Source organism: Cheilinus undulatus, linkage group 9 (assembly GCF_018320785.1).
Source record: "Cheilinus undulatus linkage group 9, ASM1832078v1, whole genome shotgun sequence".
NCBI classification, from domain to species: Eukaryota; Metazoa; Chordata; class Actinopteri; order Labriformes; family Labridae; genus Cheilinus; species Cheilinus undulatus.
In genome coordinates, this window is record NC_054873.1 from 51591139 (window position 1) to 51614051 (window position 22913).

The following is a 22913-nucleotide window of genomic DNA, read 5'->3' on the forward strand; positions in this document are numbered from 1 at the left end:
TTATTCAGCGAGCGTCTCTCTCTTTTTTCTTTTCTTTTGAATTTCATGAGATGAGAGAAGCCGAATATATACTCCGTATCTTTTTGTATTCACAGCTCCTTCAGAGTGTTGTCATCAGGTCTTTATTCAGTTATGAGTGATATGATGATCATAGATGTTGTCTTTAACAGACCAGAGTCCAGCAGACAGAGACCAGGATCTCCTGTACCCAGCTGTGTGTCTATGATGACAGATACATCTAAAGAAGAACCTCCATTCTTCAGTCCTGAACCAGGACCATCAGACCCAGGGTAAGACCTGTGACTAGAGGAACCACCTTTAACCTTCAGGGCTTGACAGTGCGAGCGTTTCACTCACATTTGCACCTAAAAATAGGTGTGTGTGAACTGTAAAAATATTTAGGGGCACGTGTGCACATAAAAAATCAGTTGAAGGAGAGATCCATGGAGGAGCGATGCCTCGCTTGGCGTCTTTGTAGCCATAGCAACACGTCATAAGCGTGCTTATTTATTGGTCTCATGTTCAGGACATGTTGGACAGCTCACCGTCTGGCTGGCTGCTCATAACGCCCCAATCCAAGAGGAGGAACCCCAAGACAGCATAATTCTGTGTTTTTCATTGTTTATGTGGAAGAAAAGACCGGCGGAAGGAGCTGGATTTCCCGCTTGCCTTCTTCTTGGTCGGGCGTTTGTTTGTGACGACAGCGCCCTTACAGGCAGAGGTTGTAGGTGTTTGGTTTGGTCCGTTTGACCAAGAGCAGTGTGAACGTGAACCAGACCAAAGGAAAGAGCAACAACGTAGAAGAGACTACTTCTAAACTGCATGTTTCTTTAATGGAGTTCCAGGTAGTGAGGCAGACTATCTGCTCATCCACTTTAAAGAGTCACGCAGATTTGTGGCTCATGGTTAAAGCTGCAGTTATGCTACATTTTTTAATGTCGCACTTTCCGTTCCAAAACAGACCCAGTCCCGGACTATACAAAAGACGCAAAAATGAAACCTAGTAGTCACTCAGACCGACTCTGACTGAAGTTGCAGAATTTAGAGTAAATTTAAAGCACCAAAATCAGTAACATTACAGACAAAATTAAAATGAAATACTTTTTCAAAAGTTGATGATTTTACCTTTCTGTACATTTCTTATAGAAATTCATTATAAATCATTTGTCTATTTGCATCACGTTTATTAAGGAAAACACATTATTTGATCAGTTTTCATTGGGCCCCTAAATTTCTTTATGAGCTCCTTGAGAACAAAGTTAGCATCAAGCCCTGACCTTTGCCATGACCCCCATCAGCTGCTCCTCTTGTATTCACAGCTCCTTCAGAGTGTTGTCATCAGGTCTTTATTCAGTTATGAGTGATATGATGATCATAGATGTTGTCTTTAACAGATCAGAGTCCAGCAAACAGAGACCAGAGAGGAGCGACCGGTCTATAGGAGAACCCATTAACTTCAGGTCTGAACCAGGACCATCAGACCCAGGGTAAGACCTGTGACTAGAGGAACCACCTTTAACCTTCGTCATGATCAACATCAGCAGCTCCTCTTGTATTTACAGCTCCTTTAGAGCAGGGGTTCCCAACCTGGGGCCTGGGGACCCCCACGGGGGTTGCTAAGATTTCAGGGGGGGTGCGGGACCCTGTCTGCTCTGACATTGTCAAAATCCGATGTTCATTTAGAAAAAAGATCATGATTACAAACCTAATGTTCAACAGAGTACAGGGGCCACCCTAGAAGAGGAAAATAAAAGGAGAATCTGTAGATTTCTCACCACAAAGCTCAAAAATTAGTTTGGAAAAAAATCCAATTTTTTTTTTTTTTTTACTTTATTGCCAAAAATATAACAATACAGGCAATTTACATTGCAACAAACGAGAACAGGTGTTGAGTTTGGGCTCACAGCAAGATAATTAAATATGCATCAGTGCAGTGGACAGGTGAGACATACAGAGCAAATCAAACTAAAAGAGATGTTACACCTGACCGTCTTCTAGTGAATATATCCATTTGAAGTTGGAGTTGGGCTGTCAGACACTCCATCATGTATGCATGTTTTAGTTTCTGCATCCATTGGGAAATGGTGGGTGGGCACGGTTTCAGCCAGTTGAGGGTTATAGTGTTTCTTGCCACCAACAAAAGTGTATGTAATATGTAACATTGATCCTCAGTGAGTAGATCCTTAGAGTACAAGTCAAATACAAACACAACAGGGTCCATTGAAATGTCTGTTCTTATAATGTCCTCAATCTTCTTCTTGACGTTTTCCCAGAACAGTTTTATTTTCAGGCCACACCCCCTCCAGCATTTGTCACTAGTGGTAGTTCCAATCATAAGTGTCCTTAATGGAGTTCTGAAATACCGAATGTTTGTTTTCCAATCAAACTCTCTCCATATTTGGCTTCCAATTCCTTTGTAACAATTAGAACACACATTTTCCCATTGCTCATCAGTTATAATTACATTCATCTCAAGTTCCCATTGATGTTTAATATGCAGTGTATTATCTGACATATTTTCCATTAGGTTTCTATACATTACAGATATGATTTTCTTCATTGTGGTATCATTTTCAAACAGCTTAACAAAATATGCTTCAATATTCATAGGGTCTATCATCACAACATCCAACTGTACATGCCTTGTTACATAATCTCTAATTTGCAAGTATCTATACATGTCATTCTGGGGCAAAGAATACTGTTCCTGTAGTTGTGAAAATGATTTAAATGTTTGTCCACAGAGTAAATGATCAATAACAACCAAACCATTTTCCACCCACCTTTTAAAAGCTCCATCTGACAAAGATGGCAGAAATTCTATATTGCCTACAATGGGCATAGCCCTGGACAGTCTGGACACACCTCTAGTTTGTTTCTGAATTGAGCGCCACACCCCGAGTGTTTGCAAAATCCATGGGTTATTGATTTTGGCCCTTTTTAATGATTGTTGACCCATAAACGGGAGAGTATGAATTAATAGCCCGGGAATCGAATTCTGTTCAATAGAAACCCACAAGATTTCTGGGTCCTTTGCCATCCATGCTGAAATTGTTTGGAGTTGTGTAGCCCAATAGTAGAGTTTGATATCAGGAAGTCCAAGCCCTCCCTTTTCTTTACTTGTCATTATTATTTTTAGACGTATCCTTGGTTTCCAATTTTGCCAGATAAATTTTGATATCAACTTTTCCAGTGTCTTGAATGTAGATTGTGGAACTAGAATAGGAAGAGACTGAAATAAAAACAGAAATCTTGGTAAAATATTCATCCTGATAGACTCTATCCTACCCAGGGGTGATAGGGGGAGAACTTCCCATCTGTTCAGATCCTTTTTAACCTGGTTGATTAATTTCTCATAATTAGCGTTAAAAAGCTGTGTAGTTTTAGGAGTACGGTTAATACCAAGATATCTAAAACCCTGGGTAGATTTTTTTTAAATGTAACCAAGTTATCCAGTTCTGTAGGCCACTGACCAACAACCATCATCACTTCTGATTTATTTGTATTGACCTTATATCCCGAAACAGAGAGCAGGAATGGAGGTGGCTGGGTTTTCAAGAAATAATAGGATGTCATCTGCAAAAAGTGCTAGTTTATGTTGAATACTGGTATCATCCCTTATACCTTGTATACGTGGATCGGTTCTGATGTGCTCTGCCAGTGGCTCCACGCTAAGAGCAAACAGATACGGCAAGAGCCCATCGCCCCGGCTGGTTCCATGCCCCAAAGGAAAGAAGTCTGAGCAGTGGCCATTTACTCGAACCCTTGATTTGGGATTTCTATAAAATATTCTTAAGCCATTTGACAAATAGGTCATTAAAACTCATATGATTAAGACAGTGCTCCAGAAATGACCAATCCAGCCGGTCAAATGCCTTCTCGGCATCTAAACTGAGAAGCATCGCCGGGGTTTCTGTTTTCATTGCCATCACCTGTAGAGTCAGAGCTCTCCTAACATTGTCACGCCCTTGTCTATTAGCAATGAAGCCTGTCTGATCTGGCTTTAGGAGAATTTTGACGCATTTCTGTATTCTAGCTGCAATAATTGATGTAAGAATTTTCATATGAACACACAGAAGGCTTACTGGGCAGTAGGAGGCACACAGAGCTGGGTCTTTGTTCTCCTTAGGTATAATAATAATAACAATAATAATAATAACTTTATTTGTATAGTGCTTTTAAAAACATGGGTTTACAAAGTGCTTTGACAAGTGCAACAGCAAACAGAAAACAAAGCAACAAACCCAAGACAAGAAGACATAATGTGACAGGCAGACAACATCAGCAGAATCCAACACTTAAAAAGAACTAACCAAAAATATGGATGAGATAATAATTTATCAACATCAATATAAACAAAAACTAGACGTCATGAGATGCCATGCAAACTAAGACATCACAGACGTCAATCAGAGTGCAGACAGGAGCCATACTGCTCAACTAAGACATCATGAACATCGTCAGGATGCAGGCAAGACAGACATCAGTACCATAAAGTGATAGGAACCCAGGCAATGCAGGAACCCAGCTACACAGGCTGAGACCGAGGACCAAAATTAAAGACGTGGGACATTAAAAGACAAACAGAAAGGAGTAAAAACAAAACAGGGAATAAACAAGAAAAGGCAGTAAAATGTAATTAAGAGGGCAAAAACAGATAGTAGAGCAAGGTAAAACAAGCTCTAAAACTGTAAAATTGATCAATATTATAACAGAGGTCAACAAAAGATATGTAAGAATCTGTGAGAAGATAAAAACTAAATAATAATAAGAAGAAGAAGAAGACGACATCACATAAAAGCCAGTCTATAAAAATGAGTTTTAAGAAGTGATTTAAAAGATGTCAATGATTCTGCATGCCTTATCTCCCCGGGCAGGTCATTCCAAAGTCGAGGGGCTCTGATGGAGAAGGCCCTGTCACCCTTAGATTTGAGCCTCGACTTTGGAACGACCAGGAGGTTCCCCCCCGAGGATCTGAGGCTGCAGGCTGGGACATAGGGGATTAAAAGTTCTGAAATATATTCTGGAGCCAGACCCTTCAGTGCCTTAAAAGTAACAAGTAAAATTTTAAAATCAATTCTAAAAGTGATGGGTAGCCAGTGTAAAGACGCTAAAATCAGGGTGATATGATGTCGTCTGTTAAAACCAGTTAGAAGCCTAGCTGCTGCATTTTGAACCAGTTGAAGCCGGGATAGGGATCTTTGGCTGAGACCTGACAGGAGAGAGTTACAATAGTCCAGGCGGGAAAAAATGAGGGCGTGGATTACCTTTTCCATATCTGACTGGAGAGGAATTGGGTTTATTTTGGCCATTGTGCGTGAATGAAAAAAGCATGACTGTATAACTTTATTGATGTGAGTTGTGAAGGTGAGGTTGGAGTCAAATTCTACTCCTAGATTTCGGGCTGTTGAAAAGAATGATTTCGGATTTGGAATTATTGAGTTGTAGGAAGTTTTGTGCCATCCAGCCGTCAATATCATGTAGACAGTCAATGACAGCAGCTAGGCTTCTCAGGTCCTCAGGTCTCAGGGGCAGGTCTATCTGTGTGTCGTCTGCATAGCAGTGAAAGGAGACTTTATGATTCTTAATGATTTGGCCAAGGGGCAGCATATAAATAGAAAATAATATTGGACCTAAAACCGAACCTTGCGGTACACCACAGGTAAGAGTAGAGGAAGAGGAATGGTTACCTATGGTGACCGCATAGGTTCGCTCTAAAAGGTAAGAATAAAACCAGCTAAGAGCAGAGTCCCTGATGCCCACCCAGTTTATAAGATGATCTATTAAAACACTGTGATCACCAGTATCAAAAGCTGCACTGAGATCTAAAAGGATTAAAATGGCTCCCTCCCCTCTATCTCTACCTCTAAAAACAAATCATTGGTCACCTTGAGGAGGGCCGTCTCAGTGCTGAGACCCGCTCTAAAACCAGACTATAGACCGGACCGTCTCAGTGCTGAGACCTGCTCTAAAACCAGACTGTAGACCGGACCGTCTCAGTGCTGAGACCTGCTCTAAAACCAGACTGTAGACCGGACCGTCTCAGTGCTGAGACCTGCTCTAAAACCAGACTGTAGACCGGACCGTCTCAGTGCTGAGACCTGCTCTAAAACCAGACTATAGACCGGACCGTCTCAGTGCTGTGACCCGCTCTAAAACCAGACTATAGACCGGACCGTCTCAGTGCTGAGACCTGCTCTAAAACCAGACTATAGACCGGACCGTCTCGAGCTGTGACCCGCTCTAAAACCAGACTGTAGACCGGACCGTCTCAGTGCTGTGACCCGCTCTAAAACCAGACTATAGACCGGACCGTCTCAGTGCTGAGACCTGCTCTAAAACCAGACTACAGACCGTCTCAGTGCCGTGACGTGATGTAAAACCAGACTCTAGACCGGACCGTCTCAGTGCTGTGACCTGCTGTAAAACCAGACTATAGACCGGACCGTCTCAGTGCTGTGACCCGCTCTAAAACCAGACTATAGACCGGACCGTCTCAGTGCTGAGACCCGCTCTAAAACCAGACCATAGACCGGACCGTCTCAGTGCTGTGACCCGCTCTAAAACCAGACTGTAGACCGGACCGTCTCAGTGCTGAGACCCGCTCTAAAACCAGACTGTAGACCGGACCGTCTCAGTGCTGAGACCCGCTCTAAAACCAGACTGTAGACCGGACCGTCTCAGTGCTGTGACCCGCTCTAAAACCAGACTATAGACCGGACCGTCTCAGTGCTGAGACCTGCTCTAAAACCAGACTGTAGACCGGACCGTCTCAGTGCTGAGACCTGCTCTAAAACCAGACTATAGACCGGACCGTCTCAGTGCTGTGACCCGCTCTAAAACCAGACTATAGACCGGACCGTCTCAGTGCTGAGACCTGCTCTAAAACCAGACTATAGACCGGACCGTCTCGAGCTGTGACCCGCTCTAAAACCAGACTGTAGACCGGACCGTCTCAGTGCTGTGACCCGCTCTAAAACCAGACTATAGACCGGACCGTCTCAGTGCTGAGACCTGCTCTAAAACCAGACTACAGACCGTCTCAGTGCCGTGACTTGCTGTAAAACCAGACTATAGACCGGACCGTCTCAGTGCTGAGACCCGCTCTAAAACCAGACTGTAGACCGGACCGTCTCAGTGCTGAGACCTGCTCTAAAACCAGACTGTAGACCGGACCGTCTCAGTGCTGAGACCTGCTCTAAAACCAGACTGTAGACCGGACCGTCTCAGTGCTGAGACCTGCTCTAAAACCAGACTGTAGACCGGACCGTCTCAGTGCTGAGACCTGCTCTAAAACCAGACTGTAGACCGGACCGTCTCAGTGCTGAGACCTGCTCTAAAACCAGACTATAGACCGGACCGTCTCAGTGCTGTGACCCGCTCTAAAACCAGACTATAGACCGGACCGTCTCAGTGCTGAGACCCGCTCTAAAACCAGACTGTAGACCGGACCGTCTCAGTGCTGAGACCCGCTCTAAAACCAGACTGTAGACCGGACCGTCTCAGTGCTGAGACCTGCTCTAAAACCAGACTATAGACCGGACCGTCTCAGTGCTGAGACCTGCTCTAAAACCAGACTACAGACCGGACCGTCTCAGTGCTGAGACCTGCTCTAAAACCAGACTATAGACTGGACCGTCTCAGTGCTGAGACCTGCTCTAAAACCAGACTACAGACTGGACCGTCTCAGTGCTGTGACCCGCTCTAAAACCAGACTATAGACCGGACCGTCTCAGTGCTGAGACCTGCTCTAAAACCAGACTATAGACCGGACCGTCTCAGTGCTGTGACCCGCTCTAAAACCAGACTATAGACCGGACCGTCTCGAGCTGTGACCCGCTCTAAAACCAGACTGTAGACCGGACCGTCTCAGTGCTGTGACCCGCTCTAAAACCAGACTATAGACCGGACTGTCTCAGTGCTGAGACCTGCTCTAAAACCAGACTACAGACCGTCTCAGTGCCGTGACTTGCTGTAAAACCAGACTATAGACCGGACCGTCTCAGTGCTGTGACCTGCTGTAAAACCAGACTATAGACCGGACCGTCTCAGTGCTGTGACCCGCTCTAAAACCAGACTATAGACCGGACCGTCTCAGTGCTGAGACCCGCTCTAAAACCAGACCATAGACCGGACCGTCTCAGTGCTGTGACCCGCTCTAAAACCAGACTGTAGACCGGACCGTCTCAGTGCTGAGACCCGCTCTAAAACCAGACTGTAGACCGGACCGTCTCAGTGCTGAGACCCGCTCTAAAACCAGACTGTAGACCGGACCGTCTCAGTGCTGTGACCCGCTCTAAAACCAGACTATAGACCGGACCGTCTCAGTGCTGAGACCCGCTCTAAAACCAGACCATAGACCGGACCGTCTCAGTGCTGTGACCCGCTCTAAAACCAGACTGTAGACCGGACCGTCTCAGTGCTGAGACCCGCTCTAAAACCAGACTATAGACCGGACCGTCTCAGTGCTGTGACCCGCTCTAAAACCAGACTATAGACCGGACCGTCTCAGTGCTGAGACCTGCTCTAAAACCAGACTATAGACCGGACCGTCTCGAGCTGTGACCCGCTCTAAAACCAGACTGTAGACCGGACCGTCTCAGTGCTGAGACCCGCTCTAAAACCAGACTATAGACCGGACCGTCTCAGTGCTGAGACCTGCTCTAAAACCAGACTACAGACCGTCTCAGTGCCGTGACTTGCTGTAAAACCAGACTATAGACCGGACCGTCTCAGTGCTGTGACCCGCTCTAAAACCAGACTATAGACCGGACCGTCTCAGTGCTGAGACCTGCTCTAAAACCAGACTACAGACCGTCTCAGTGCCGTGACTTGCTGTAAAACCAGACTATAGACCGGACCGTCTCAGTGCTGTGACCTGCTGTAAAACCAGACTATAGACCGGACCGTCTCAGTGCTGTGACCCGCTCTAAAACCAGACTATAGACCGGACCGTCTCAGTGCTGTGACCCGCTCTAAAACCAGACTATAGACCGGACCGTCTCAGTGCTGAGACCCGCTCTAAAACCAGACCATAGACCGGACCGTCTCAGTGCTGTGACCCGCTCTAAAACCAGACTGTAGACCGGACCGTCTCAGTGCTGAGACCCGCTCTAAAACCAGACTGTAGACCGGACCGTCTCAGTGCTGAGACCTGCTCTAAAACCAGACTATAGACCGGACCGTCTCAGTGCTGTGACCTGGTCTAAAACCAGACTATAGACCGGACCGTCTCAGTGCCGTGACCTGGTCTAAAACCAGACTATAGACCGGACCGTCTCAGTGCTGAGACCTGGTCAAAAACCAGACTCTAGACTGGACTGTCTCAGTGCTGAGACCTGGTCTAAAAGCAGACTATCGACCAGACCATCTCAGTGCTGAGACCTTGTCTAAAAGCAGACTATAGACCAGACCGTCTCAGTGCTGAGACCTGGTCTAAAAGCAGACTATCGGCTAGACCGTCTCAGTGCTGTGACCTGGTCTAAAATCAGACTAAAGCTTGGACCGGACTGTCTCAGTGCTGTGACCTGATATTAAACCAGACTATAGACCGGACCGTCTCATTGCTGTGACCTGCTCTAAAACCAGACTATAGACTGGACCATCTCAGTGCTGTGACCTGGTCTCAAACCAGATTATATACTTGACCGTCTCAGTGTTGTGACCCACTCTAAAATCAGACTACAGACCGGACCATCTCAGTGCTGAGACCCGGTTTAAAACCAGACTTTAGACCAGATCATCTCAGCACTTGACCTGCTCTAAAACCAGACTATAGACAGGACCGTCTCAGTGCTGAGACCTGGTCTAAAACCAGACTACAGACTGGACCGTCTCAGCGCTGAGACCTGGTCTAAAACCAGACTACAGACTGGACCGTCTCAGTGCTGAGACCTGGTCTAAAACCAGACTATAGACCAGACCGTCTCAGTGCTGAGACCTCTTTAAAACCAGACTGTAGACTGGACCGTCTCAGTGCTGAGACCTCTTTAAAACCAGACTGTAGACCGGACCGTCTCAGTGCTGTGACCTCTTTAAAACCAGACTGTAGACCGGACCGTCTCAGTGCTGTGACCTCTTTAAAACCAGACTGTAGACCAGACCGTCTCAGTGCTGTGACCCGCTCTAAAACCAGACTATAGACCGGACTGTCTCAGTCCTGTGACCTGGTCTAAAACCAGACTATAGACCAGACTGTCTCGGTGCTGTGACCCGCTCTAAAACCAGACTATAGACCGGACCGTCTCAGTGCTGAGACCTGCTCTAAAACCAGACTATAGACCGGACCGTCTCGAGCTGTGACCCGCTCTAAAACCAGACTGTAGACCGGACCGTCTCAGTGCTGAGACCCGCTCTAAAACCAGACTATAGACCGGACCGTCTCAGTGCTGAGACCTGCTCTAAAACCAGACTACAGACCGTCTCAGTGCCGTGACTTGCTGTAAAACCAGACTATAGACCGGACCGTCTCAGTGCTGTGACCTGCTGTAAAACCAGACTATAGACCGGACCGTCTCAGTGCTGTGACCCGCTCTAAAACCAGACTATTGACCGGACCGTCTCAGTGCTGAGACCCGCTCTAAAACCAGACCATAGACCGGACCGTCTCAGTGCTGTGACCCGCTCTAAAACCAGACTGTAGACCGGACCGTCTCAGTGCTGAGACCCGCTCTAAAACCAGACTGTAGACCGGACCGTCTCAGTGCTGTGACCCGCTCTAAAACCAGACTGGAATTTCTCAAAGAGGTTGTTGTGAGACATCAAAGATAAAAGCTGAGTAGAAACCTCCTTCTCTAAGACTTTAGATAAAATTGGGAGTTTTGAAATAGGTCTAAAATGATTAAAATCAGAGGGGTCAAGGTTGGGTTTCTTTAAAAGCGGTTGGACCACAGTGTGCTTAAAAACAGAGGGGACTACACCTTCTGTCAGAGAACTGTTAATTATTGATAAAATACTGGGCCCAACCGTGCTAAAAACCTCTTTGAGAAATTTGGTGGGAATAAACACTAATTACCGCCTCTGACCATGACCCAGGAGGGTCTCCTTCATTCAGTGCATGATTATAAACTTTATTTAACACAGGTGTTAGCACATCAATAAAAGCTTTATAGGACTCTTCTGAGAACCCATCAACATCTGGCGTTTTGCCATCTTTTAATTTAAGAATAGCCTTTTTAATCTCCTCCTGTGTTATAGGACACGTTAGTTTTTCTGCTTCTTCCTCCGACAGTTTTGCCAATTTAATAGACTCTAGAAACATTTCTATCTTTTCCTTTTTTCCCGGTAAATGTTCTTCCTTATATAGCTCTTCATAGTAATCAGAAAATGCTTTAGTGGTGTCTTTAGGTTGCGTGAGCATCTGATTTGTCCTGTTGCATTTTATCTTGCCCACTATTCTATGGGATTGAGCTTTACGTAACTGGAAAGCCCGCAGCGACTCACTTTATTGCCATGTTGATAATATTTTCTATTTAGAAATCTCAGAGGCTTTATAGGTTCATAGCTCATCTAGTTTCTGTCTTTTCTCTTTCAGTGATTTTAGTACCTTCTTGTCATGAGTGCCTTGAAATATTAATTCCATTTCCTTAATTTTTTTTTCTAATTCGTTTTGATTAGAGAGCTGCTGTTGTTTTAATTTTGAGGAAATTGCTCTAATTTTACCCCTCATTACAGCTTTACTCCCTTCCCATAACACTGAAGGAGAGACCAGACCCGTGTCATTCAGTTCAAAATATTCTTTTAAGGTTGCATTGAGGTCCTGTTTAATGTTCAGACCATTCAACAAGGACACATTAAGTCTTCAATATTTAAACTGATTGGTATGTCCCATCTTTAATTTCAGTTAAACCGGTGCATGGTCTGAAATAGTCATCGGTTCAATATTGCATTCACTAGCCCTAAAGCAGTCATTGCTTGAGATCAAGAACATATCCAGTCAGGAATAACTGCCATGTACTTGTGACATGAAGGTATAATCCTCCAAATCTACCAAAATAATTCCCCCTGCTTTTTCTGCTAACATTGATGCTATATTCTTAAAAAAATTGGGACAATCTTCATTTGGGGCATAGAGATTGAGTAGTGTAATTTTTGTACCTGCTATTTCACCATTTACCCTTACACACCGGCCCTCCCTATCTGTTATGTGATTAAAATAAACTTTATTGTTAATAAGAACGGCCATCCCCCTTTTCCTGCCAAAGGAGGACCCATAAACCTGGTCAACCCATTCTCTCTTTAAGTTTAGATGCTCCTCATCAGACAGGTGTGTTTCCTGAATCATTGCATTTTTTTCAATAGAGTAAATATCTTTTTTCTTTTCATTGGAGTGCTTATGCCCCTAACATTACAGCTAATGCAACTTAAATTATTCATATGATAAACATCCAGTAATTATCATTTTTTTAACCTCCCCTGTTCTGCAAGTGGAAATATATCTATATATCTTGCAAGATCTGTATTGAAGGACAAAATAATAACCCAGAGCCAGTCTCAACACTGAATGCACACAAAATAACGATAAGAACATAACAAATAGGGAAAACTTCCACATAACCCACTGACTGAAATGTGGTTTTACAGTTTACCAGTCCTGTAGTCCGGCCAGAGGATGGTGACAGGTCCTCTGTGCTGGTCACGAATGTGTATGGCATCCATCTCGAAGAGGTGGTGCCGTGGCTCCGAATTTGGCTCTAAGTGCTCGCCGTTAGTCCCCCAGATCCGTCCAATATGCTGAAGTAACATTTTCTTAACCTAACATTGATGTTGAAATACAATCGAAGTAATTGGCATAGTCAGCATCCAGTAGTTACGCGTCACTATCAAAGAAAGCGCGGGCATCCACGTTGGATAATCTGGCAGAGTTCTTTGTGCGGTTTCCTCCTGCCACGCTCCCTCTATAGCGAGCCAGTTCATGTTCCATCTGCTCCCTCTCATCTAGTCGTATCTGGATTCCAAGCTCTCGCAGCGTCGGGGCAGCCTCCGTGAGCGAGGAGTAAGTCTTGTCCCCTTCCTCCGTCGACACTCTCAGCTGCACCGAGTCGATGCATTTGGCCCTTATGTTTTTCTGCTTTAGCTGTTTGATAGCTTCTCGTACCCGAGCACGCATTTTCTGAAGTTCCGGGGAGTAATCGTGGTCAAAAAAGATGAGACCCCTTTATATAGCACCTGTCTCTGGCTCCAAGCCTGCCTTAGAATAGCATCCTTCACGGAGTAGTCCACAAACTTTACGATGATTGACCGTGGCGGTGCAGAGTGGCTCTTAGGTTTAGCCGTTAGTGCTCTGTGGGCTCGCTCTGTTTGCGTGTTAGCCTCTGGTGCTAGCTGCAACATTGATTGAAAAAGGTCTTTAACAAAGGCTATCATATCTTTCCCCTCACTGTTCTCAGGCACTTGATAGATTCTCAGATTATTTCGCCGAGTCTGGTTTTGTATGTCCTCATATCTGGCCGTAAGGTCAATCTCTCTATGCAGCAAATATTTGATTGCCCTCTCGTGCCTCTGGACCGTGTCCTTGGCGCTGCTAATGCGGCCCTCTGCCTCTGTGGTTCTCTGTTCAAGTCTGTTCACATCACTTTTCAGTTCTTGCAAGTTGCATCCAATTTGGTCAATGACTGTTTGGTTTGCTCGTGCCCTTCTTTATTTTCTTGCCGTAACTTCTCCAGTTCGGCGGGTATTCGGCTTTCAGAGTTACCTGTGTTAGCCATGTTAGCATCCGGGTTGCCAGAGATAGCCTGCGGCAGAGTCAGCTGCTTCAAACTATCGTTTATTTCCATCACTGTTTCTTGTTTGTTCAGGTTTTTTAGGCTTCTTAAAGATGATGCCATGTTTCTGCTGCTATGTCGAAACATAATGGGTTTTGTTTGGTCATTTTAGTTTTTGGGACGGCCCTCTGCAGCTATGGTGTTTTCTGCATCGCGTCACCAGAAGTCCCCCAAAAAGTAGAAAAATCCAAATTTTTGAGATTATAAAGTCTCATATTTACAACATTTCAGAGTTTCAAAAGTCAGGAGTTTACAAGAAGAAAATCTAAATTCCAGCATTAAAAAGTCTAAAAGTGACATTAGAAACTCTTTTTTCTTTTTGTTTAAAAGTTTTTCAAATCCTAATTTTTCTACAGTTTAAAGTTGAAAATTTACAAACAAAAAAACCCTGAAAACAGTGGTCAGATTTTGACTTTTGGGCTTCATAATCTATAAAAATTCTTATCTGGGGTTCTGGGACATTTCTGCTATAAAGTCATAAAAATGTATTTTTTAATGAATTCATCTTTTAAACCTGATTATTTCCTCCTGACATGAGTCTTTCTTTTTTCCTAGAGTGGTCCTAATGCACTGTAACAATAATGGATAGTTTGGACACAGATCTTTAGTCCAGAACTGGTCTCTGTGGGTCTGTTATGTTGGGATTTTGTCAGTGAAAACTATTTCAGATGATGTGGACTTTTTCCAGTGGGTCTGAGGGGGGTTAGCTTTGTCCAATGTGAGTAGGGGGGTTCTGAGAAAAACTGTTGGGATCCACTGAGTGATATGATGATCATAGATGTTGTCTTTAACAGATCAGAGTCCAGCAGACAGAGACCAGAGAGGAGCGACCGGTCTATAGGAGAACCCATTAACTTCAGGTCTGAACCAGGACCATCAGACCCAGGGTAAGACCTGTGACTAGAGGAACCACCTTTAACCTTCAGGGCTTGACAGTGCGAGCGTTTCACTCACATTTGCACCTAAAAATAGGTGTGTGTGAACTGTAAGAAATATTTAGGGGCACGTGTGCACATAAAAAATCAGTTGAAGGAGAGATCCATGGAGGAGCGATGCCTCGCTTGGCGTCTTTGTAGCCATAGCAACACGTCATAAGCGTGCTTATTTATTGGTCTCATGTTCAGGACATGTTGGACAGCTCACCGTCTGGCTGGCTGCTCATAACGCCCCAATCCAAGAGGAGGAACCCCAAGACAGCATAATTCTGTGTTTTTCATTGTTTATGTGGAAGAAAAGACCGGCGGAAGGAGCTGGATTTCCCCGTTTCGTCTTCTTCTTGGTCGGCGTTTGTTTGTGACGACAGCGCCCCTTACAGGCAGAGGTTGTAGGTGTTTGGTTTGGTCCGTTTGACCAAGAGCAGTGTGAACGTGAACCAGACCAAAGGAAAGAGCAACAACGTAGAAGAGACTACTTCTAAACTGCATGTTTCTTTAATGGAGTTCCAGGTAGTGAGGCAGACTATCTGCTCATCCACTTTAAAGAGTCACGCAGATTTGTGGCTCATGGTTAAAGCTGCAGTTATGCTACATTTTTTAATGTCGCACTTTCCGTTCCAAAACAGACCCAGTCCCCGGACTATACAAAAGACGCAAAAATGAAACCTAGTAGTCACTCAGACCGACTCTGACTGAAGTTGCAGAATTTAGAGTAAATTTAAAGCACCAAAATCAGTAACATTACAGACAAAATTAAAATGAAATACTTTTTCAAAAGTTGATGATTTTACCTTTCTGTACATTTCTTATAGAAATTCATTATAAATCATTTGTCTATTTGCATCACGTTTATTAAGGAAAACACATTATTTGATCAGTTTTCATTGGGCCCCTAAATTTCTTTATGAGCTCCTTGAGAACAAAGTTAGCATCAAGCCCTGACCTTTGCCATGACCCCCATCAGCTGCTCCTCTTGTATTCACAGCTCCTTCAGAGTGTTGTCATCAGGTCTTTATTCAGTTATGAGTGATATGATGATCATAGATGTTGTCTTTAACAGATCAGAGTCCAGCAAACAGAGACCAGAGAGGAGCGACCGGTCTATAGGAGAACCCATTAACTTCAGGTCTGAACCAGGACCATCAGACCCAGGGTAAGACCTGTGACTAGAGGAACCACCTTTAACCTTCAGGGCTTGACAGTGCGAGCGTTTCACTCACATTTGCACCTAAAAATAGGTGTGTGTGGGGCGCTAGTGAGCAAGCAATGGAGTAGGTCGTGTGTGAAGCAAGCTCTGCAACAAAGTTTATTTAATTTCTTATTTCTGGCGTCTGACATCACTTATAAGTTGAAGAAAGATCACGGTCAGCATTACTAAGCCTTTAAAGCGACAAACTGTCTTCAAAATGGCGAGTAACCTTCGAAAATACAGATACACCAGCAGGAACACTGCTAACAGACCCTTCACCTAGCACTAGCAACGTGTCTGAGCTACATGAAGATATGATGGACATGAGAGCGGAGATATTGTCCTCGTTCAAAACAGAAATGCTGAGTTATTCCAGACAGAGCTGAAGAATGTACTTGCAGAGGAGTTTCGAGAGATAAAATCAGAATTGCTGGCAGTTAAATCGGAAATTGCCAGCAACACCGCGGTGCTACGTTCGGACATGGATAAAATGAAAACAACCGTGTCCGATATGGAACAGGGTCTCTCGGCATGCTCCGACGATGTAACATCTCTACAGAACACTGTTCTTAAACTTCAAAAAGACGTGAGCATCCTGGAAGAAAAGTGTTTGGACATGGAGGGGAGAATGAGGAGGTCAAACATTCGTATTCTTAATGTGGCAGAAGAACCTGGCTCCAGCTCCCCAAACTCCGTCGCCAAGCTAATCAAAGAGACCCTGAAAATGGATAAAGATGTGCTGGCTGACAGATCTCATCGGGCCCTACAACCAAAAAGAGCGGATGGAAAGCCCCGTGCCATAATTGCAAAACTACATTATCATCAAGACTGCGTGGAGATTCTACGCCGGGCCAGAGAGGCTGGAGCACTGCGATACAACGGATCTGCCATCCTCATGTTCCCTGACTATCCTCCAAGTGTTGCACGCGCAAGATCAGCGTTCAACGAGGTCAGAAAGTTGCTTAGAGGACGGGATGGCGTCCGCTTCGGGATCCTTCACCCTGCCCGGCTCCGAATTACACACAATGGGACTGAGAGACAGTTTCAGGATGCAGCGGAGGCCATGGCTTATGTGAAAGCAAACATCATCTGAAGACAGCACTTACCTTAGTTTGACATAAATGGACACATGACTCACCTCATATACGTTCAGTTCATATTTTTGGACTTTTATTTACCTGTTTCTATATCTCCCTTTCTCTCCATGACCTACATTTGGTGAGTAAACAGGATTATAGTAACATGAACACACTATGTGTTATCTTAAATAATTTAAGCTGAGTTACTTGCTTTCCTGGGGAGAAGAGCACAGTTAGATTTGTTCTAGAGGTGATACCACAGCTAATACCTTATTTGCCATGCCTTCAGTTTAAATGTGTCCGTTTTATAACAAAAAGTAACATACATAAGAAATATAGGAGTGCTGGCCAATTAATCTATAGACAGAATTTTTATTTCATTATTTTTTTATTTTTGGATTTTAGTTGCACTTATGATCTTTTACATTCTGATTAAAGCAGAGCGAGCTAGGAGACTAGTGTGTCCTCTCACAAGCACTTAATGTGTGGATTCTCTTGCAAGGGGTTTAGTTGTCACTGTGTTCTGTTTGGTGACTGGGGTTGGGAAATTGTTACACCAGATCTTTATTTTGTTTTCTTTTGTTTTTCTTTAATCGTAAACTTTACCTTATCGGCAAAGGGGTTATTCTATACATGTGTAAAACTGATAAATTCCACTGTGATGCACTGTATTCCTCATGTCATGACCTTTTTGATGGATAATGGCTAAACCATATTTAGATGTAAATAGTAACTGATTAGATGGTTGTCACTTTTGTAAGTTGGAATGTGAAGTCTCTTAATCATATTGTGAAGCGTAGAAAAGTGCTTTCACATTTGAACTATCTTAATGCAGGAATCGCTTTTCTTCAAGAAACTCATTTAAGTACGTTTGAACACTCTAAATTGAGAGGGGCGTGGGCGGGTCAATTTTATCACTCGAACTTTCATTCAAAGTCTAGAGGAACTGCAATCTTAATCTCCAAAAATGTCCCATTTACCCTGACAAGTGTTGAAGCAGACTCCTCTGGTCGCTATATTATAGTTGTTGGTAGACTGAATTACACCCCTGTTATTTTGGCAAATGTGTATGGCCCAAACTGGGATGACAGCACATTTTTTACAAACTTTTTTGCACATATACCCAATATAGATACACACTATCTCATACTAGGAGGAGATATAAATTGTGTGTTGTCACCCTCTTTGGACCGCAGCTCATCTAAAACAGTGGCTCCGTCTAGGGCAGCAAGAACAATTCAGATGTTTCTTGACACTTATGGAATGGTTGATACCTGGCGTTTTAGAAACCCTAAAAGCAGGAGCTATTCCTTTTACTCATCTGTCCACAAAACATATTCTCACATAGATTATTTTTTTCTAGACAGTAAGCTACTTCCAATAGTTACAGAATGCGATTATCAAGCAATAGTAATTTCAGACCATGCTCCACTATTGACTACTTTATGCATACCAACTAAATATTCTAATTATCGTCCCTGGCGTTTCAGTACACTACTCCTCTCTGATACAAAGTTCGTCAAATTTATTTCAAATGAAATAACTGAATATTTAGCACATAACCAAACACCAGGAATGTCCTCTGCAGTCATTTGGGAATCAGTGAAAGCTTCCCTTAGGGGACAGATCATATCATACAATGCCCAAATTAAAAAAGCCCAAAATGAACGCCGCCAACAACTAACCCAAGATATCTTAAAAATGGATAGAACACTAGCCCACTCTCCACTGCCTGACCTATTTAAAAAGCGATTAAGTCTTCAAACTGAATTTAATCTTGTGTCCACTAAAGAGGCGGAAAATCTTATAAATAAATCAAGACATAAGACATTTGAGCATGGGGAAAAGACAGGAAAGATCCTAGCACATCAGTAGCGACAAAGGAATGCAGGCCAAGCCATAATAGAAATAAACAAGGAGAAGGGAGCTAAAACTACTGACCCAGTAGAGATCAATCAGTGTTTTCATGCATTTTATTCAAAGCTGTACACCTCAGAATCTATGAAAGACGAATCATTGTTTGACTCTTTTTTTAAAAACCTTAATATTACTATGGTTGATGAGAATGCTGCCAAAGAATTAGAAACTCCACTTTCTAAGGAGGAATTCTTCAATGCAACAAGATCCATGCAGTGCGGGAAGTCCCCTGGGCCGGATGGCTTTCCGAGTGAATTCTTTAAAAGATTCTCAACTGAGCTCGCTCCCATCTTGCTTTCAGTTTATGAGGAGTCATTTGTTTCTGGTTCATTACCCGAAACAATGAGACAAGCAGTCATATCTTTAATTCCTAAGAAGGATAAAACCCCCCTTGAATGCAGTTCATATCGACCTATATCTTTATTGAATGTTGACATTAAGTTGCTTGCTAAAATGCTAGCCCGCCGTCTAGAAACAGTCTTACCTAATATAGTATCTGACGATCAGTCAGGATTTATCAAGAATCGACACTCTTTCTTTAATATTCGCAGATTACTGAATATTCTTTATGATCCCACTTCACCCGACACTCCTGAAATCCTGTTGTCACTTGATGCTGAAAAAGCATTTGATCGGGTGGAGTGGGACCTCTTCTATACAATGAAAAGATTTGGATTTGGTACAAAGTTTACATCATGGATCCAAACTCTCTATTCTTTTCCTCTAGCAGCAGTTCGTACAAATCATAACTTATCTGCCTTTTTTACTTTAGGTCGCGGGACCAGACAGGGCTGTCCCTTATCCCCCCTCCTGTTTGCCCTGGCAATTGCCTTGCGTCAGGATGTTTCAATTAAAGGTATAGAGAGGAAAAATTTGGAACATAAAGTTTCATTATATGCGGACGACATGCTTTTGTATTTGTCAGACCCGTTAAACAGTCTGCCACAAACACTCAATATGTTGGATACATTTGGCAGGATATCAGGTTATAAAATTAATGTGCAAAAAAGTGAACTAATGCCCATTAATACTGTAGCTAGACAAATCGCATATACTTCATTGCCCTTTAAAGTGAGTAAGAATAAGTTTAAATACCTGGGTGTATGGATCACACATAATTTTAAACACCTCTATAAAGCGAATTTCCCCTCTCTCATTGAATCCGTGAAACAAGATTTCGAGCACTGGAACTTATTACCATTGTCATTAGGAGGTAGAATTAACACCATTAAAATGAATGTACTACCTAGATTTTTATACCTATTTCAGTGTATACCTCTATTCTTGACAAAATCCTGTTTTGTGGTTTTAGATAAATTAATATCTTCATTCATCTGGAATAAGAAAAACCCTCAGAAAAGTATCTTGCAGAGACATCAAAAACATGGAGGATTATCCTGCCTAATTTTCAATATTATTATTGGGCCGCCAACATACGTGTTATGTTATACTGGGTAGAATCAACAAATGATAAGGGGCCTAAATGGCTACAATTGGAGACCTCGTCTTGCGGACCTGCCTCATTACACGCTTTGCTTTGTTCTGTATTTCCGCTACCTGAACCCATTATCACTTACACAACGAATCCAGTGGTAAAACACACCTTGAAGATATGGGCACAATTCAGACGAACCTCTTCACTTCATGATTTATCGATAAATGCCCCTATAGCAAGGAACAATATGTTTAAGCCCTCCATTGTAGATGGATCTTTTAGTACCTGGACCAGTAATGGTTTGGCCAGGTTGAAGGACTCGTATCTTGACCAAAATTTTGCCTCATTTGAGCAGCTTAGGTTAAAATATAAAATTCCTAACTCCCATTTTTTGAAGTATCTTCAAATCCGTGGTTTCTTATCTTCACATTCAAGTCATTTTCCATCTCTGCCACCCACCTCTCTTCTGGAATCTGTTTTGGAACTTAGATCCTGCTCAGAAGGGTTTATTGGCAAAATCTATACTCTTCTCATTTCTTATAATCAAGAACCTCTGGTCCAAATGAAGAGACAATGGGAGGAAGAATTAAATGCACATTTCCCTGAAGACGTGTGGCAGTCAGTAATAGAAAGAATACAATCATCTTCAATTTGTCTGAAACATAAAATTATACAATTTAAGGTTGTTCACAGACTGCACTGGTCTAAAGTGAGGCTGGCAAAATTTACATCAGATTTTAACCCTAACTGTGATCGCTGTGGAACAACACCAGCCACCTTGTCACACATGTTTTGGCTCTGTTCAATTTTTTTTCTGATGTTGTAGGATTTTCCATAGAACCTCTTGCTATAATAGCAATATTCGGAACAGTACCGCAAGCCCTCAAAATCAATTCATACAATAAAAAAATGATAGCATTTTCTACACTCCTGGCAAGGAGAATCATTCTACTGAAATGGAAAGATAGATTTCCTCCAACCTTCAAACACTTGGATCAGAGACCTCATGTACCATCTGACCTTAGAGAAAAGTAGGTACACTACAAGAGGATGTGCTGATAACTTTCATAGGATCTGGCAGCCAGTCCTTAACCAGGTGGAAAAGATGAACCCTTTAGATGTTAAAAATGTATAAATGTATAGGACCCCCTTGTTTTTTTTTTTTTTTAATATATATTTAAAATTAAAATTATTATTATTATTGTTGTTGTTGATGGTTTTGGCTCATTTGCTTTTTTTTTTTTTAATGAATGAATGAATTTTTCTTATCATTTAGTTTGATATTAAGCTGGTGATATGGTGTAATAGGGAAAGTGGGATGAGAGTTCATGGTTATGTTCTGTACTAAAAACCTATCTAATTGTATGACAGACTGTATGTTGCTTAAGTTTGTGAAACTAATAAACATACTTTGATTAAAAAAAAAAAAATAGGTGTGTGTGAACTGTAAAAATATTTAGGGGCACGTGTGCACATAAAAAATCAGTTGAAGGAGAGATCCATGGAGGAGCGATGCCTCGCTTGGCGTCTTTGTAGCCATAGCAACACGTCATAAGCGTGCTTATTTATTGGTCTCATGTTCAGGACATGTTGGACAGCTCACCGTCTGGCTGGCTGCTCATAACGCCCCAATCCAAGAGGAGGAACCCCAAGACAGCATAATTCTGTGTTTTTCATTGTTTATGTGGAAGAAAAGACCGGCGGACGGAGCTGGATTTCCCGTTGCCTTCTTCTTCTTGGTCGGCGTTTGTTTGTGACGACAGCGCCCCTTACAGGCAGAGGTTGTAGGTGTTTGGTTTGGTCCGTTTGACCAAGAGCAGTGTGAACGTGAACCAGACCAAAGGAAAGAGCAACAACGTAGAAGAGACTACTTCTAAACTGCATGTTTCTTTAATGGAGTTCCAGGTAGTGAGGCAGACTATCTGCTCATCCACTTTAAAGAGTCACGCAGATTTGTGGCTCATGGTTAAAGCTGCAGTTATGCTACATTTTTTAATGTCGCACTTTCCGTTCCAAAACAGACCCAGTCCCCGGACTATACAAAAGACGCAAAAATGAAACCTAGTAGTCACTCAGACCGACTCTGACTGAAGTTGCAGAATTTAGAGTAAATTTAAAGCACCAAAATCAGTAACATTACAGACAAAATTAAAATGAAATACTTTTTCAAAAGTTGATGATTTTACCTTTCTGTACATTTCTTATAGAAATTCATTATAAATCATTTGTCTATTTGCATCACGTTTATTAAGGAAAACACATTATTTGATCAGTTTTCATTGGGCCCCTAAATTTCTTTATGAGCTCCTTGAGAACAAAGTTAGCATCAAGCCCTGACCTTTGCCATGACCCCCATCAGCTGCTCCTCTTGTATTCACAGCTCCTTCAGAGTGTTGTCATCAGGTCTTTATTCAGTTATGAGTGATATGATGATCATAGATGTTGTCTTTAACAGATCAGAGTCCAGCAAACAGAGACCAGAGAGGAGCGACCGGTCTATAGGACCATTAACTTCAGGTCTGAACCAGGACCATCAGACCCAGGGTAAGACCTGTGACTAGAGGAACCACCTTTAACCTTTGTCATGATCAACAT

General features: G+C 43.0%; 1 protein-coding gene across 1 annotated transcript in view; it reads left to right on the forward strand.

Annotated features, from left to right (window-relative positions):
* LOC121514841 (NACHT, LRR and PYD domains-containing protein 12-like) overlaps positions 1-22913 on the forward strand; it is a 131263-nt gene that overhangs the window by 36227 nt on the left and 72123 nt on the right. Inside the window, exons 5-9 of the mRNA XM_041795213.1 lie at positions 171-290; positions 1395-1487; positions 14558-14650; positions 15759-15851; positions 22774-22862. Of these exons, the coding sequence (XP_041651147.1) occupies positions 171-290; positions 1395-1487; positions 14558-14650; positions 15759-15851; positions 22774-22862 (488 nt within the window). The remainder of the gene's footprint in view (positions 1-170; positions 291-1394; positions 1488-14557; positions 14651-15758; positions 15852-22773; positions 22863-22913) is intronic.